The sequence below is a fragment of the Cyprinodon variegatus genome, unplaced genomic scaffold, assembly GCF_000732505.1.
Source record: "Cyprinodon variegatus isolate N-32 unplaced genomic scaffold, C_variegatus-1.0 Scaffold399, whole genome shotgun sequence".
NCBI classification, from domain to species: Eukaryota; Metazoa; Chordata; class Actinopteri; order Cyprinodontiformes; family Cyprinodontidae; genus Cyprinodon; species Cyprinodon variegatus.
In genome coordinates, this window is record NW_015150852.1 from 490,774 (window position 1) to 505,438 (window position 14,665).

General features: G+C 37.7%; 2 protein-coding genes across 2 annotated transcripts in view; one reads left to right on the forward strand and one right to left on the reverse strand.

The window, feature by feature from the left end:
• The first annotated feature begins 6,524 nt into the window (after nt 1-6,524).
• ubiad1 (UbiA prenyltransferase domain containing 1) lies at nt 6,525-11,926 on the forward strand. The gene is made up of 3 exons (XM_015387586.1): nt 6,525-6,683; nt 9,013-9,628; nt 11,052-11,926. Exons 2-3 carry the CDS (start codon nt 9,064-9,066, stop codon nt 11,537-11,539), a joined length of 1,053 nt encoding a protein of 350 aa, XP_015243072.1. The 5' UTR covers nt 6,525-6,683; nt 9,013-9,063; the 3' UTR covers nt 11,540-11,926.
• Nucleotides 11,927-13,265: 1,339 nt separating this feature from the next.
• LOC107092897 overlaps nt 13,266-14,665 on the reverse strand; it is a 6,067-nt gene continuing 4,667 nt past the window's right edge. The window contains exons 5-8 of the mRNA XM_015387597.1: nt 14,182-14,335; nt 14,002-14,085; nt 13,634-13,804; nt 13,266-13,458 (exon numbers count right to left, since the gene is read on the reverse strand). Of these exons, the coding sequence (XP_015243083.1) occupies nt 13,415-13,458; nt 13,634-13,804; nt 14,002-14,085; nt 14,182-14,335 (453 nt within the window). The 3' untranslated portion in view covers nt 13,266-13,414. The remainder of the gene's footprint in view (nt 13,459-13,633; nt 13,805-14,001; nt 14,086-14,181; nt 14,336-14,665) is intronic.

The window sequence follows — 14,665 nt, forward strand, 5'->3', positions numbered from 1 at the left end:
TTCCAGGGGAAGAAGGTCCACGTATCCAGTTACTCAGGAAGGCTTCCTGCCGAAGAGCAAAGACAAAAAACTTGATAAGACTCAGAGAAACAAAGCTTAGGTGAGACTGCTAATCTCAGCTTGCCTAGAGTACCCAAAACTAACAAACACTCTGGCGTTGAGGTAGTGACAGTCCACTGCTCAAATACTCCTCCAGTAATGATCCAACGAGCCGCAGGTGTGCAGGGAGGCCCAACGAGGACAGGGCACCACCCGGTGGTGGAGAGAAAAAACCCCACAAAAAACCCACACAAACTGGAATCCTAACAAATATACCATCTCTGTATGGCATCACCATTATGTGATGTAAGGGCTCACATCGGTGCTGCATATAGTTTATGGCAAGGGTGCAGCTTTGCGTTAAAAGTTGGTGGGGACGCTCTAAGGGTGGTGGCTGATGGACTTACAGCTACTCAACCCGAACGCTTTCAGTAGGGTTTATATTCTCCAAAAATAAGGTTAAACATATTGAATGCTTTTCTATGCCACAGTGCATTGATATTTATAGACAGTGGCTTGCCTTTATTGCATTATTTATAAAGGGCTCAAAAACATTAATGTTTAAAAAATTACTAATAACAGCCGATAACGATGCCAACATCAATATATCATGCATCCCTAGTATGGACACAACTTCACTTCCATTCCATCCATCCATGCATGGCTTCCCTTTAAGCTGCATAACTGATTATCCTCCTTCACAAGCAGCAAAATCAAATTTAGAAAATTTTCCCATATGTCGTTGACAGCCAAACTCTAAGTATTGAACCCTATACTTCAAAAATAATTTATACACTGATTTTTATTATTTGTGCTTTAATTCTCGCAGATTTCTTATATTTTAATTTTAAGTGTGTGTCTTGTGAGTCTGGCTCTCTCTGGGTTGGCTGGCACAGCTATTTCAGAGTCTTGCTGAACTACAAAAGACAAAAATGTTTAATTTTATTATAGCATTGTGTATTTTTCTTGTAAACTTGGGGATATATTTTATTTCATGTTGCATATCCAAGTAAATCTGTTTCACCTTTAAATTTGCAGCTGTCCCTAATTGTGTTTCTGCTCTGCTTAAAGTTAGATTTATGAACCTGTCTACCAAAATAATGATGCCAGAGAAAATAATTTTCAAGATCTCTAGAAGCTCTGCAGTCTGATTCTCTGTACAATAAGAAAACAACAGATATGTGTTCATTTTAATCTGTAATTCTGAATAATGGTCTTTTGAGAAGCCCAGCTTTTTTTTTTTTTTTTACTTATATAAATGTACATCATTCTGTTGCCATTTTTAGCTGAAAAAGCTCTGTATGTAACAAATGGATTTTTCAGTGGCATCTCTAATTTTTTTAACCAACCCGTCTCCTAACTTTTACCGAAATATATATCGAAGTAGCTGCAGGTTAAAATTCACTGAGTGCTGCTGTGTCTCTCCTCTTCCACGTAGCTACTATGTACGCAGTGAATAGCGACCCCAGATAATATTATGTCCTAAAGCGACGGATCCCATAATATTTCAAGAGTTGGGACTCGAGAGCAGTGGGAGAGCGAGGAAAGAACACGGACTGAAAGTGCTCTGAACACAGCTACACCCAGCACCAGTTACTGTTGGCTAAGGTACGTCAGCGGAAACGGGGAAAAAAAGCTGAAACTATTGGTGGGGACTGTCCCCTCCATGCCAAAGTTGGTGGGGACATGTCCACACCAGTCCTTCGTAAAGTTACGCCAGTGGTTTATGGGTTTACATGGACATTGTACGTAGTTTATGGCCTCACATGGGCATGTAGTTTCCATGTAGTTTATTGGTTTACATGTAGTTTATGGGTTCATATCGACATTGTATGTAGTTTATGGGTTCACATGGGAAGTGCATGTAGATTATGGGTTCAAGTAGGCATTGTATACAATGTATGGGTTCATATGAACTTTGTATGTAGTTTATAGGCTTCATTGGGAATTGTGAGTAGTTTGTAGGTTCAAATGGACACCGACTGAAGTTTATGGGCTTACATGGTCATGCATGTTTTCATGGCTTAACCTGTGTATTGCATGTAGTTTATGAGTTCAGATGGGCATTGCATAATTTATGGCTTCATATGGGCATTGTATGCAGTTTATATGTTCACACTTTCAGTTCATGTTTTATGGGTTCGCATGGGTGTTCCATGTAGTTTATGGTTTCCCATAGGCATTACATGATGTGTATGAGTTCACATGGACATTTTATGTAGCTGATAGGTTCACATGGGAATTAAATGTACTGTCTTTTATAGGTTCACATGGGCATTGTAAATAGTTTGTAGGTTCACATGGCCATTGCATGAAGTTTATGGACCTACATTGCATGTACTTTATGGGTTCACTTGTTCATTGCATGTTTCTTGGGTTTGCATGTGCATTGCATGTAGTTAACCAACCTATTCTCATTATGAGTTTGTATGAAATCGTACGAAAAGTTATGCACCGTAATTTCATACGTTTTGGACGTTTTTTTCGTCGTATGCGCATGCGCATCTTACGCACAATTCAAGAACATAGAATATAAATTACAATTAGCCCTAACCCTGACCCTAACCCTAACCCTAAGATATAAAACAGCAAGCAACGTAGTTAGAGACATGAATAAGTGATTATTGCCCTGTTTTTCCCAGTTTTACGTCCGTCCGCGGATCTGGTTTTTTTTTCTGTCTGCCAGCGCATGCGCACTGATGTGGTTTTTTGAGGAAAAACGTCCAAAGCGTACGAAATAGTGTGCATAACTTTTCGTACGATTTCATACGAACTGACAATGAGAATATGTTGAGTTAACAGGTTCAGATGGGCATTGCACACTTTATGGGTGCATATTGGCATTTTGTGTTTTATGGCTACTGTATTTTACGGGTCAGATGGGCATTGCATATAGTTTGTAGGTTCACATGGGCTTTGTATGAAGTTTATGGGCTTACATGAGCATTGCATGACCTATATGAGCGTACATGGTCATTGCATGTTTCTTGGGTTCTAAATTGCATGTAGTTTATGGGTTTAGATGGGTGCTGCATGCTTCATGGGTTCATATGAGCATTGTGTGTAGTTTATGGGTTCACATTGTCATTTAATCCTGTTAAATCCCAAATAGAATTTAAAATTCTCCTTCTCACATATAAAGCCTTAAATGGCCAAGCTCCATCTTGTATCACAGATATTATTGTTCCTTATGTTTTAAGCATAGCCTTAAAAGTAATCAGGGTGTCTGCTTCATCGACTAAAACTGGTAGTTGGTTCCACAGTAGAGGAGCCTGGTAACTAAAAGATCTGCCTCCTATTCTACTTTTAGAAATTCTAGGAACCACTAGTAAACCTGCAGATTGAGAGCAAAGTGATCTGTTGGGTACATAAGGAACAATCAGAAATCTAATATAAGATGGGGCTTAGTTAGTTAGGACTCTATATGTAAGAAGAATGATTTTAGATTATGTTTTGGATTTAACAGGAAGACACTGAAGGGAAGTAAGACCATTGCATGTAGTTTATGGGGTCACATGGGTATCATGCAAAGTTTATGTGTGTCATATGCCTTCAAGCATAAGATTACCAGGACTAAAGTCCAGTGCCAGTGACATTAAGGGGCAGTATAGTGAAAATGAAATGTACAAAAACCCAGTTTTCATAACTTCTCCGGTTTTCTGTCAGACATACATTATGACATAATCCTGTTTGGCTGCTGACTGACACAAATGACCAGTGACATAAATGACCAGTGGCCACATAACATTTAATCTTTTGGTTTCATGTGAAAATTGCATGTTGTTTAATAGCTCCATGTGCATCACGTATAGGTTATGGGTTCAAATGAGCATAACATATCTGGGTTAACATGATCATTGCATGAAGCAATGGTTCACATGTATTTTATGGGTTTACATATGAATCATGCAAAGTTTATATGTTTTAACTGAGCATCAATTATTTTTGCAAAAACTCACAAAAAACAATGGTATATATTAATAAATTTTTTGCATGGTCATCATATTAAATTTTGGGGCTTCAAACTAGTATCTCATCTAACATCACTGCTTCACATGAGCATCTAATGCATTTTATGGTTTCATATGTGCGTTGCATGCAACATTTTCAGTTTTACTGGAAGATTATATTCCATTCTATTAATTCTAAATATGAATGAAAACACAGAGCTGATATTTACAAATTTTTTTTTATGACTTTTGATTTTTTTTTTCAGAATCCAGTTTACTGCCAAGAAGGTTTCCACTTGACTCTCTGCAGTCTGCCCTTGTCCTTAGGGTGGCACCAGTGTACCAGATGATGATAGAGGAGGTGAGGATGGATTCAATGATGGAGGAGTAGAAAGGCACCATCATTGTCCTAGACAGGTTGTATTTTTTTCAGCTAGACTTTCTTGGTGTGGGTAAACAATCATGTAGAAGACTTGTACCTATCTTTGAAGGAAATCAGTTTGGAAGAACTCTCTTAGCAGTCTCCACATAGTACAGGTTACATGTCTAATGCCATGAACACTTCTGTCTACCAAAGGTTTGTTAAAAGCTAATCGCTGGATTTGGTCATCTTTTCTGTACCAATATTTTGATGTTGTTGCAGGTGATTAAGTAATTAACAGCTACTTACCTCGTTTTTGTTGAAAAAGTTTCATTTAAATTTTGGTTTGAACTAATTTACTGTAGAAGAAATAAAATATGGACTTTTGTTGTTCCTGGAGGTCCTTGCTGCTTCGTTTCACTACAACTGAAATGAATGCCCATATATGGTCTTTATTTGCTCATGTTTAAAGAAGGTTGTTGTTGTTCTATGTGTAGGCTTAGGGAACCGAAAGGCATGTCAGCATTTCCTCTGTTTCCAGAGATAGCTGAGCTGTGTGTGGTGTTCTTCGTGCAGGCTATCCAAATGCGCTTAATGCTTCAGATACAAGCTCTTTTTAGAACATCTCAGATTATATTCACTTCATCAGATTGTGCTGATCCACATATTTGTCACATTAAACAGTCATTGTGGAGATCAGGTAAGTTGCATTGGATTGTTTGCGCCTGCTGACAGCATGTGTGCTTCTGAATTTGCTAAGAAACTATTACAGCTATTGACACCTTTCATCTGATTGTGAGGCGTAAAGTGCATGTGTAGATCAAGAATAGGAAGCATGAACTAAGTATTGACAGGGCGGGCTTAAAACATACTGAAAAATGATATTTTTAGAAACCCTTAAGCAATAATGAATGTTATTGTTATTCACACTGAACAATCCCTTTATTTCATGTCATTCAGTTTCATATTCCCAACTTGTCAGAATTCATAGATTTTTTTCTATTACTTTCAGCTTATTTTTAAGTATTTGCTCATTTCAATTTCAGATAATTTACCACAAATGATCTTATAACTGTGTTCAAATGAAAATAACCACACTGTCCACGCGAGCAGAGCTGTGTGGCTTTATTATTTTTGATTGCAGAACACAAGGTGAATAGTTACAGTAACGTAATTTAAAACAGGCTTATTTTAGACAAAGTTGGTCGATCTTCAATGCTACTGATTAGTATCAAGGCTAGGTTCTAAGCAAATAAAATAAAACTAATTCACAATAAAAAAATTACCATTGAATTAGTTTTTCTATTGGGATGAGAAAAATAACAAAATACCCTAAGATTAGGCTAAACATTTTGAGCAAAATAACATAAACTAGAAGAGATCCTTTATATGATGTCCCTGTTTCTACTCCTTCTCTGCCAAACAAGTTTTTGATTCTTCTTCTTCTTATGAGATTTTATGGTGGTTGGCAAACTTGTGAAATGTGCATTACCGCCACCAACTGATATGGAGTAAAGCAAGAAAACAGGAAACGATTCACCCCCCCCCCCAAAAAAAAAAAAAAAAAAAAAAAAAAAAAAAAAAAAAAAAAAAAAAAAACCTGTGTAACTTAAACCAACATAATACTAAATCACATTTGCCCATATAATTTTAATTTAACTCTAGGTCATCGTAACTCTGCCAGTTTCTGATGGTCCCATCGGTCCTCCCATCATGCTTCCAACCATCTCCCAGTTCAAATCTTTTACGTCTAGATATTTTCAAGTTTTTGATTACAGATCTGCATAACTTTTATGGTGCAGAAATCTGGTACATCATCACTTTTTTTTTCTAATAGAAAAGACACATTTACAACAATACTGCGTCTCAACAGGTGCATTTATTTATGATGTGGATTAATTATTTGGATTTTTCAAATTAAATAGAGCCCAATATTTAGCTGCGTATACAGATAACGGAATGTTTTTCTTTATTATACGCCTATTGAGCCACAAATTAATTTTGTTATATTTTTATTGTAGTTTTTTTGTGTACTTCTAACGAAAATGGAACTAAATATAGATTAAAATTTACACAATTGCTCGTGATTTTAATTTCTTTAATATTACATTTTCAGGGCGGAACCATATTTTTGTTAGATTTGTTTCTTCCGTCACCATATTGTGTCCCACATGTAGCGGAGGGAAGCGTTCCGTAGCCAACCAGTGACTTTACCCTCGAAGTTGACACGTAGACTTTGTCGTTGCATTTTGCAGCGCTTGTCTTGTTGAGCTTAAACTATGATTTTAAGTGTAAGGAAATATTTTTCGGGTCGGATAATAAAGACGTAGCAGGTAAGAGTTCCTGCGATCACATTCATTTTCCTCTCCAAGTTAGCTAGGCGGCTAGCCTATTAGCCTTAATCTTATAAGCTCAGTGTCACTTCATCCGAGTCTCCTAGCTATAGGAAAAGTCTTATTGGGTTTCTTGCATTTATTTATTTATTTTTAATTTGAACAACTATTGAACAAGCGCCACTCTTCAACAAAAACAGATACCAATCCTTTCAGAAATATTTTAGACAAACAACATCACAGCTTCAAGGCACATATTTATGTTTATATGTTATAACTTGTCAACCCGTTTGAAAATATCTGCCCCCTGTTAGACTATTATGATCCAGGAATATCCGATATTGGTTTATGTTTTATCAAAGAGCTTTTGTGCTGGAACCAGCAGAATTAAATCTAACAGGATTTTAAAAGACTATATTTATACTTTCCAGGGGTCTGTCACTATTTTCTTGATCACCTGAAAATTGTGACTTTGTTGAGAAACATCTATAGCTCACATTGCTAAAAAGCTTCTGAATTTCCTTTTTAATGTACGTGAGTAGAGAAAATAATCATTGTCCTTTTTTTTGTATTAGACCTGCTGATTGCTGAATCAATCAAGACAATCAGAATCATATCTCTCATAACCCAAGAAGCCATCTTTTTTTCCAGACACAAACTGTAATCCTAATTTTGATGTACTTTAAACATACAGACTTGGACCTAAAACACTATACGTGGTCTGTGCTACATCACATGATGATGGATTCCCTCTCTGCCACTCTGAGGTTCTTAAAAATGGAGGACCGACTGTAGGCCGTGCTAGGTTCTGTTGGTGATCTTTACCTCTTGGCTTCCTTTAGATAAACCTCACCAAGCTGGGCCTTCCCATTAATATTCTGGGTTCTGGCTTTTGCAAGGCGTTCCCCCTCATCAGTACAGTTGCCTGACCCCTGGGGTGACTGGGATCTGACCTTGACCTGCACTCCAGGACTATTTCTAGAGCTTGTTTAGTGAACCCCCCACCCACACCCAGCCTTAAGGTTGCTCCATAGGTGCTCTGCGGTAGGCATACTGCTGTGGAGGTGCCAGATGTCTCTCAATCTTTAAGGGCCCCAGATTACCTTTACTGTGCTGCTATTAGGTGTTCAATGTTGCAGGCTTTTTATCCTTCTGGTCACTTTAGCAACTTTTCACCTTAAGGTGACAAATTTCGCACTAAAAACACAACAACTATACACAAACTCTAAATAGCTTAAGGTGAGAAATACTTCCTTTTATTACTGATCCAGTCTGTGTACTTAAAGTTGTAATGTTATTTATTTATTTTTTTATAAGGTCAGTCGTATAATAATAAGGAAGCAATTTTACTATCCTTTTTATAGAGTAAAACTTCCCTGGTACTTTATCGCAATCAGCTACCATCTTTTTAAAAAGATCCATGTTGGTTGCAGTTCTGTTGCTGCAACTTGCAAGGTGCCTCTTCCTTTCCCTTCAGTGAGGGAATTTCCAGGTCGGTTCAAGGACGGGTCGAGACTTTTCGTCACAGTTCTCTGTTGCTATAAAGTCATAAAAATGGAATTAAACTCTAAATGTAATGGTACGCTATCAATTAAATGCCTTTGACGTGATGTTGGGATATGATATATGATCATGCGAGTTCTTAACACATTTAAAACATTTACATTTAAAATTTGAGTATTTTATCAGGATTTGATGTAATTTGTCAACAAAAGCTGTTCTCCATTGTGGATTAACAGCAAATTCTTACGAGAGTTTTTCTCTGCTCAGAATTAGAAAGAAATGTTTCAGGTCTGTATGTAAAAAGCTGTTTGGAGGGCGAATATTCCCTAAACACAGCATCCTGGTGTTAGGACCATATGTGGAGTTCTTTAAAAATAATTTTCAATAAGGGATTAAATGTCGTCCCAGAAAAAAAACAAGACTGGTTCAGAAGATTTTAGTTGATCCAATGCAAGACCTTAGTAACATCTGTTGACAGATGGGATTTATCGAACTGTTTTTGTTAAATGAGTGCCAATGTTTCAATGTGTGGATGTGCAATACCGGAAAAAAAAAACAATGTTTGCAGCTTTAACCACAGCAAAGGGTTATTCTAGTAAGAGGATGACTAGTGTGGTTCTAAATATAATTGTGCAGGAAGCATTTTAAGATTTTCACTTGGGGGGTGAATCGTTTATCTTCCTCTTCGTAGTAATGTGCTACTTTTCTGTTAGTTTAATACATTTCCAGCGCTCATTTAGTGAGTTTTAGTCAAAGCTAGTTTCAAGGCTACTTGCTGTTATCTAATCTCAGCCTTCTGTTGTGTTTTTGTTTGTTTTTACTGCAGGAACACCAGATTAAGTCTTGGGAACTCATGTTGTAGGACGCCAGCTGAGGGATGGCAGAAGAGCAGAGTCCCAGCAGGGCAGAAACGTTTGTTCTGGCTGGATCCAACGGTCACAATGGCCAGCAGTGGCACACCAACGTGTCCAACTCAAGGCCGCAGCACTCCACCACGGCTAACCGCGTGTCCAGGATGGCCCGCGTCGCCTCCGACGTCAGGCACAAGTGTGCGGCCTACGTTCTAGCGCTGAGGCCGTGGAGCTTCAGCGCCTCGCTCACACCCGTGGCCCTCGGGAGTGCTTTGGCGTACAAACTGGAAGGCTCCGTGGACCTCGTGGTCCTGATGGTGTGCGCCGTGGCTGTCCTCGTCGTCCACGGGGCAGGAAACCTCGTCAATACCTACTATGACTTCTCTAAGGGAATTGACCACAAGAAGAGCGATGATAGGACTCTAGTGGATGAAATTCTGGCGCCACAGGATGTTGTCATGTTTGGTGCTTTGCTGTACTCCTTGGGCTGCTTGTGCGCCACTCTGCTCTACTTCCTGTCGACGCTTAGATTGGAGCACCTCGCCCTTATTTACTTTGGCGGGCTTTCCAGCTCCTTTTTATACACCGGAGGTAAGAAGGTGAAATTCCTGTGTTCTGCTTTGCTTTGTTTCATTTTCATTTTAGTTTTGACAAAAAAAGCAAACATTAGGGAGCAGAAATGGACCAATCAGCTGGACGATGTTTTTGGACAATATGAGTTAGCTATACCATATAACCTTTGTTTAATAAAATAAAAACAGGAATGTAAAAAAATATCCTCCTTTTTTTTCTGTACACCTCTCCCTGTGAGCTTTGGAGAATTTTTAACCGCTGCTACCATCCTGCACTGGAAAAAATCAAAATCTAGATAAGTCTTTTTTTTTATTAAAATAAGTGCATTTGTTCTTGGATAGAGGAGGTAAAAGAGACATTTTGCCAATGGAACAAGACAATTTATATTTAAAATATAGTTTGTACGCCATCCAGTGTGATGGCCTACACTGGAAAAACAATCTAGAAAAAAGTAAAAATATTTTAAGTTAAGTGTATTTCCCCTTAATTTGAGTAGGTTTGCCAAAGAATTATTATTTCTCTTAAAATAAGAAAATTAGATAAAATGCACTTGAAATAAGACAATGAAATTGTGTTTTTTTTATTTTAAGTGTAAATTGTCTTGTTCCATTGGCGAAATGCCTCTTTTAGCTCCTCAATCCAAGAACAAATGCACTTTATTCAAGAAAAAATGAATGATCTAGATTTAGATTTTTTTCCAGTGTAAACAAACCTTTTTTGGTCAATCTGTTTAATCTGTTTTAAACTTTTAGCTCTGATTGGGAATCTAGACTAGAGGTAAAAATATTCAGTTTGTCAGTAATCAAACATTGATTATTGCACTTGTAATAATTATGTTTTTTGGCTTTTTTTGAAGTTATTTTTTGTAATAGTTAAACGAAAGGAAAAAAAAAAGACTTGTTTTAAAAAAATAAACAAAAGTTGGAAAGATGCAGAAATTTAATTAATTTAATTCTCCACCGTCTTCCTTTTTATTTGCAATTTTTGCTCCAAGTAAAAAAACCTACATTTTGGAGAATTCATTTAGATTAGGGCAGCAAAAATAAATAAATAAATCTTGGTTTAAGTTTTAAACTGTTATTAACAAAAAGGAGCTTATTAAATATCTAAAGCATTCATCAGTGCTTTGATCCATGCAAAACTGGATTCTTCAAATTACAAAGATAGGATTATTATATTGTAAAGCTCCTGCTTTATTATGTGATGCAAATGATAACGTATTTGTTCTGTAATATAACGTCTAAGCATCACTATCATTTGCTACTTTGTTAAGGTTGGGAGTTTGAGTCCCTACATTTTATAACAGAGTATTGTTTATCGTTGGATGGGCTTTAAACATCCTGGCTCACTATAAGAAGGCGCTTCCTCATTTAGAATACAAACCAAACTAATCCCCTGGTACTGAAAGTATGCCTACTCTCCTTTCTTTATTTTTCCTCAGGTATCGGCCTGAAGTACGTGGCCCTGGGAGACATAGTGATCCTCATAACCTTCGGCCCCCTGGCAGTGATGTTCGCCCACGCCGTGCAGGTCGGCTACCTGTCGGTGCTGCCGCTGGTCTATGCCGTCCCGCTGGCCCTAAACACAGAAGCCATTCTCCACAGCAACAACACGAGAGACATGGACTCCGACAAGCAAGCTGGCATCGTCACCCTGGCCATCCTCATAGGCCCCACGCTGTCTTACGTCCTCTTCAACCTCCTGCTCTTTGTCCCATACGTTCTCTTTTGCATCCTCGCCACCCGTTACACCATCAGCATGGCTCTGCCTCTGCTCACGCTGCCAATGGCCTTCTCACTGGAAAAACAGTTCAGGAGTCGATGCTACGCCAAGATCCCTCAAAAAACTGCCAAGCTCAACCTCCTCATGGGACTCTTCTATGTTTTTGGGATCATTCTGGCTCCTCCTGGCAGCTTGCCGTTACTGTGATGCTTTAGATACATCAAAATATTTGTTTTATTACCGACTAGCTTATGGTACCTCTTTTTATTTGTAACAATCTATATAAAGGCTTGTGCTGGCTTTAATTTATTCTCTTAATTTATAAGCTGAAGGTTTTGTTGCAGTTTTAAACCATCTGCAACTTGTTAAAAATAAGACAAGTGTCCATCATGTTGAATGGGCCAAAGTTAGTGGAAACCTACTGCTGCCAGATTTGTAGTCCTTAAAGCCACCGTTCATAATCTCAGCATATGAAGCTTATTCTTCATCTTTAAGCTTTTTGGCTGTTTATGACTCCTACTTAATTTGGTCTTTGTGGTTTTTACTTTTTCAAGAGCCAAATAGTTTGAAATCATTGTAATAATAAAACTTACCCATGCTGATCTGCTGTGTCTCTTTTTTTTTTTTTGGTCACAGGATTGTGTCAACATTTCAGGGTCTTACTGATTCATTTATATTATTTCAGAATATCCAGTAGTAATATAAAAATGTCATAGATAAAATCTGGAATTTTGTTTCAAATAATCTTCCCTTCAGATTTCTTCTGTTTTTTGTTTTTTTTTGTTCTTTTCCCCCTTTGTTAAATCGGCTTATTTAGAATGATCAAAGTAGCAGCGGTGGGGGGGGGTAGTAAATAGCTAAATTTAATTCAGTAAATTTTTGTAAACAATTAGCTTTAAGGAATAGTTTACAGCATTGTACTTTTTACTTTAACCTGAGTAAAAATATAAAGTAGCACTACTTCTGGCTGCTCCCTCTATTGTGAATAACTTAAAGGTATAGCGGAAGATTTTTGTGAATTTTTGAAAAGAACCGCCCTCAACTTAAAAAAAAACAATTGCACATGCACAACCCTGTACCCACTCACTAGAGCGGGGGTGTCAAAGTGTTTCCAGAAAGGGCCGTGTGGCTGCAGGTCTTCTTTCCAACCAAGCAATAGCACACCAGACTCCAGTCATCTCATCAAGTCATGATGTTCCAATTGGACTCACTTGATGAGATGACTGGAGTCTAGTGTGCTATTGCTTGGAAAGAAGACCTGCAGCCACACGGCCCTTTCTGGAACCACTTTGACACCCGTGCCCTAAAGGGAACGTCTATTAAACTCGTGCGAGAGCGTCCATGAGCCCATTTCTCCTCGTGCATGCTCTGTTTCAAAGTTGCTGTCTGCATCGCTCATACAAGCTTCCTTTATAAAAGATTTGCAATTTTTCCACAATGTCAGACTCTGCACAGGTAAGTGAAAATGGGGACGAACACATAGGACGGCCTTACGTAAACATATTACCAGAATGAATGGCAATTAGGAGGACAATTATTTTGATGATCCACCCAGATAAAGAAAATCCTCCACTATACCTTTAATGTGCTCTTCAATTATAAGCTCTTTTCAGTGTCAAAGTCATGCTTAATATTTCTATTATGACCTCAGTTATTAAAATGATTCCTCATTTTATAAAAAGACAATACAAATGAACAACTACCGTGGCTCTCTGAGAAGAGATAAACACCCCGTTATCTGTATTGATCTACTGTTCCAACCTTGACAGAAACAGCTTCTAAAAAGTGTCTCTGTGAGGATTTTGGCCCTTCTTCTTTGCAATATTGTTGTAATTTAGCCATAACAGACCAATCTCAGACACTGACGGCTTTTTGGAGCTAAATATCAAAGAAATAAAGTACACTGCATTTATCTTTATTGAAAAATCATACATAACCTCTGCTCTGTCTGTAATACTACTTTCTCTCATTCATTATCTGGTTATAGAACTCTTACTACATTCTCATCAAGGCCTCTTCCTTAACAGTTCTTCTTCTATCCTGTATTTGTATTTTGGAAACCAGCAGAACTCCTCATAGAAGCTAAAATGTGTGAACTGGGGTGTCAGCAGCTGAGTCGAGGCCGACTGGCGTTCAAGGAGACATAGAAAAAGAAGCAGACACAAAAATATAAAAAAGTAATACGAATAAAACTGAATAAACATTTTCCTCAAAAACCAACCACACATTATATTCTTATATACACCTTATAATCAGATGATTATTATGAAATATAATTAACATTTAAGAGCAGCTAATTACCGATTTGAAAAGAAATTTGCTCTGCAGCCTTTAAAATGTCTTCCAATTGTTTCCTTCCGTAGTGAGAGGGCTTCTTCAGGGTCAGACCACCAGGCAGTCCGGAAGCATTTATCACAATGCTCTGGTTTTGAAGAGACTGGTAAGGTAGACGGCCTCTACCACCTGCTTCATCTGAAACCAGAAGTAAATGTTTTAAAAAGCTGCAAATAATAGACATAAGGGAGGGGCAGCCGAGTGGCTGATCACTACAGAGCTCAAGTTGTCCAGGATGATTATGTGCAGAGAAATACAGTAAAAAAATGTTTTAAAACATCAAATAGGTAAAGCCTAGTTTGGCCATAACTACACAGGATATCTTGTATTCTTACTGTATTTTTTGTTGAAGATCTCCTGCACTTTCTTAATGACATCATCAGCTGGATGTTTGGTAGGAGAAGCAAATGAAGACCTTCCTAAAAAACCAAATGCAAAAATAGGGAAATACTGTGAGCAGCAAGTTAATTGTGCCATTTGTTAGTTTTGAGGTATTTATGTCAGTTTGTGCAAACCTTTAAAATGCAAAGCAAAACTGCTGAGCGTGTCCTTGGAAGCCAAAAATGAGGCAGCTCCTTTGCTGCTTAACTCCCATACCTCCAAGTTAGGCTTCTGATGGTCGAACAGCAACACTGCCGTATCTACACCCAACATCTCAAGACTGGATACCTTAAGCAGTGTTCAGGATAAGGAAGCAATTAGAAACATTAGGAATACATAAACATACAAGTGCTGGGAGGAACTTATTGAAGTAGTTTTTTTGTTTTGTTTTTATTTTGATCCAGTAATTATGGAAGAGGATTAGGGCCACTGAAAAAATAAAAAAAAGTTAACTGATTTTTAATAAGTTTAATATGGGAAAAAGGTCAGAATTTTGAGATTAAAGTCAGAATTCTAAGAAAAAAAAAAACAGAACTCTGAGAAAGAAGTCAGAATTCTGAGATTAAAGTCAGAATTTTGAGATTAAAGTTAGAATTCTGAGAAAAAAGTCAGAATTTT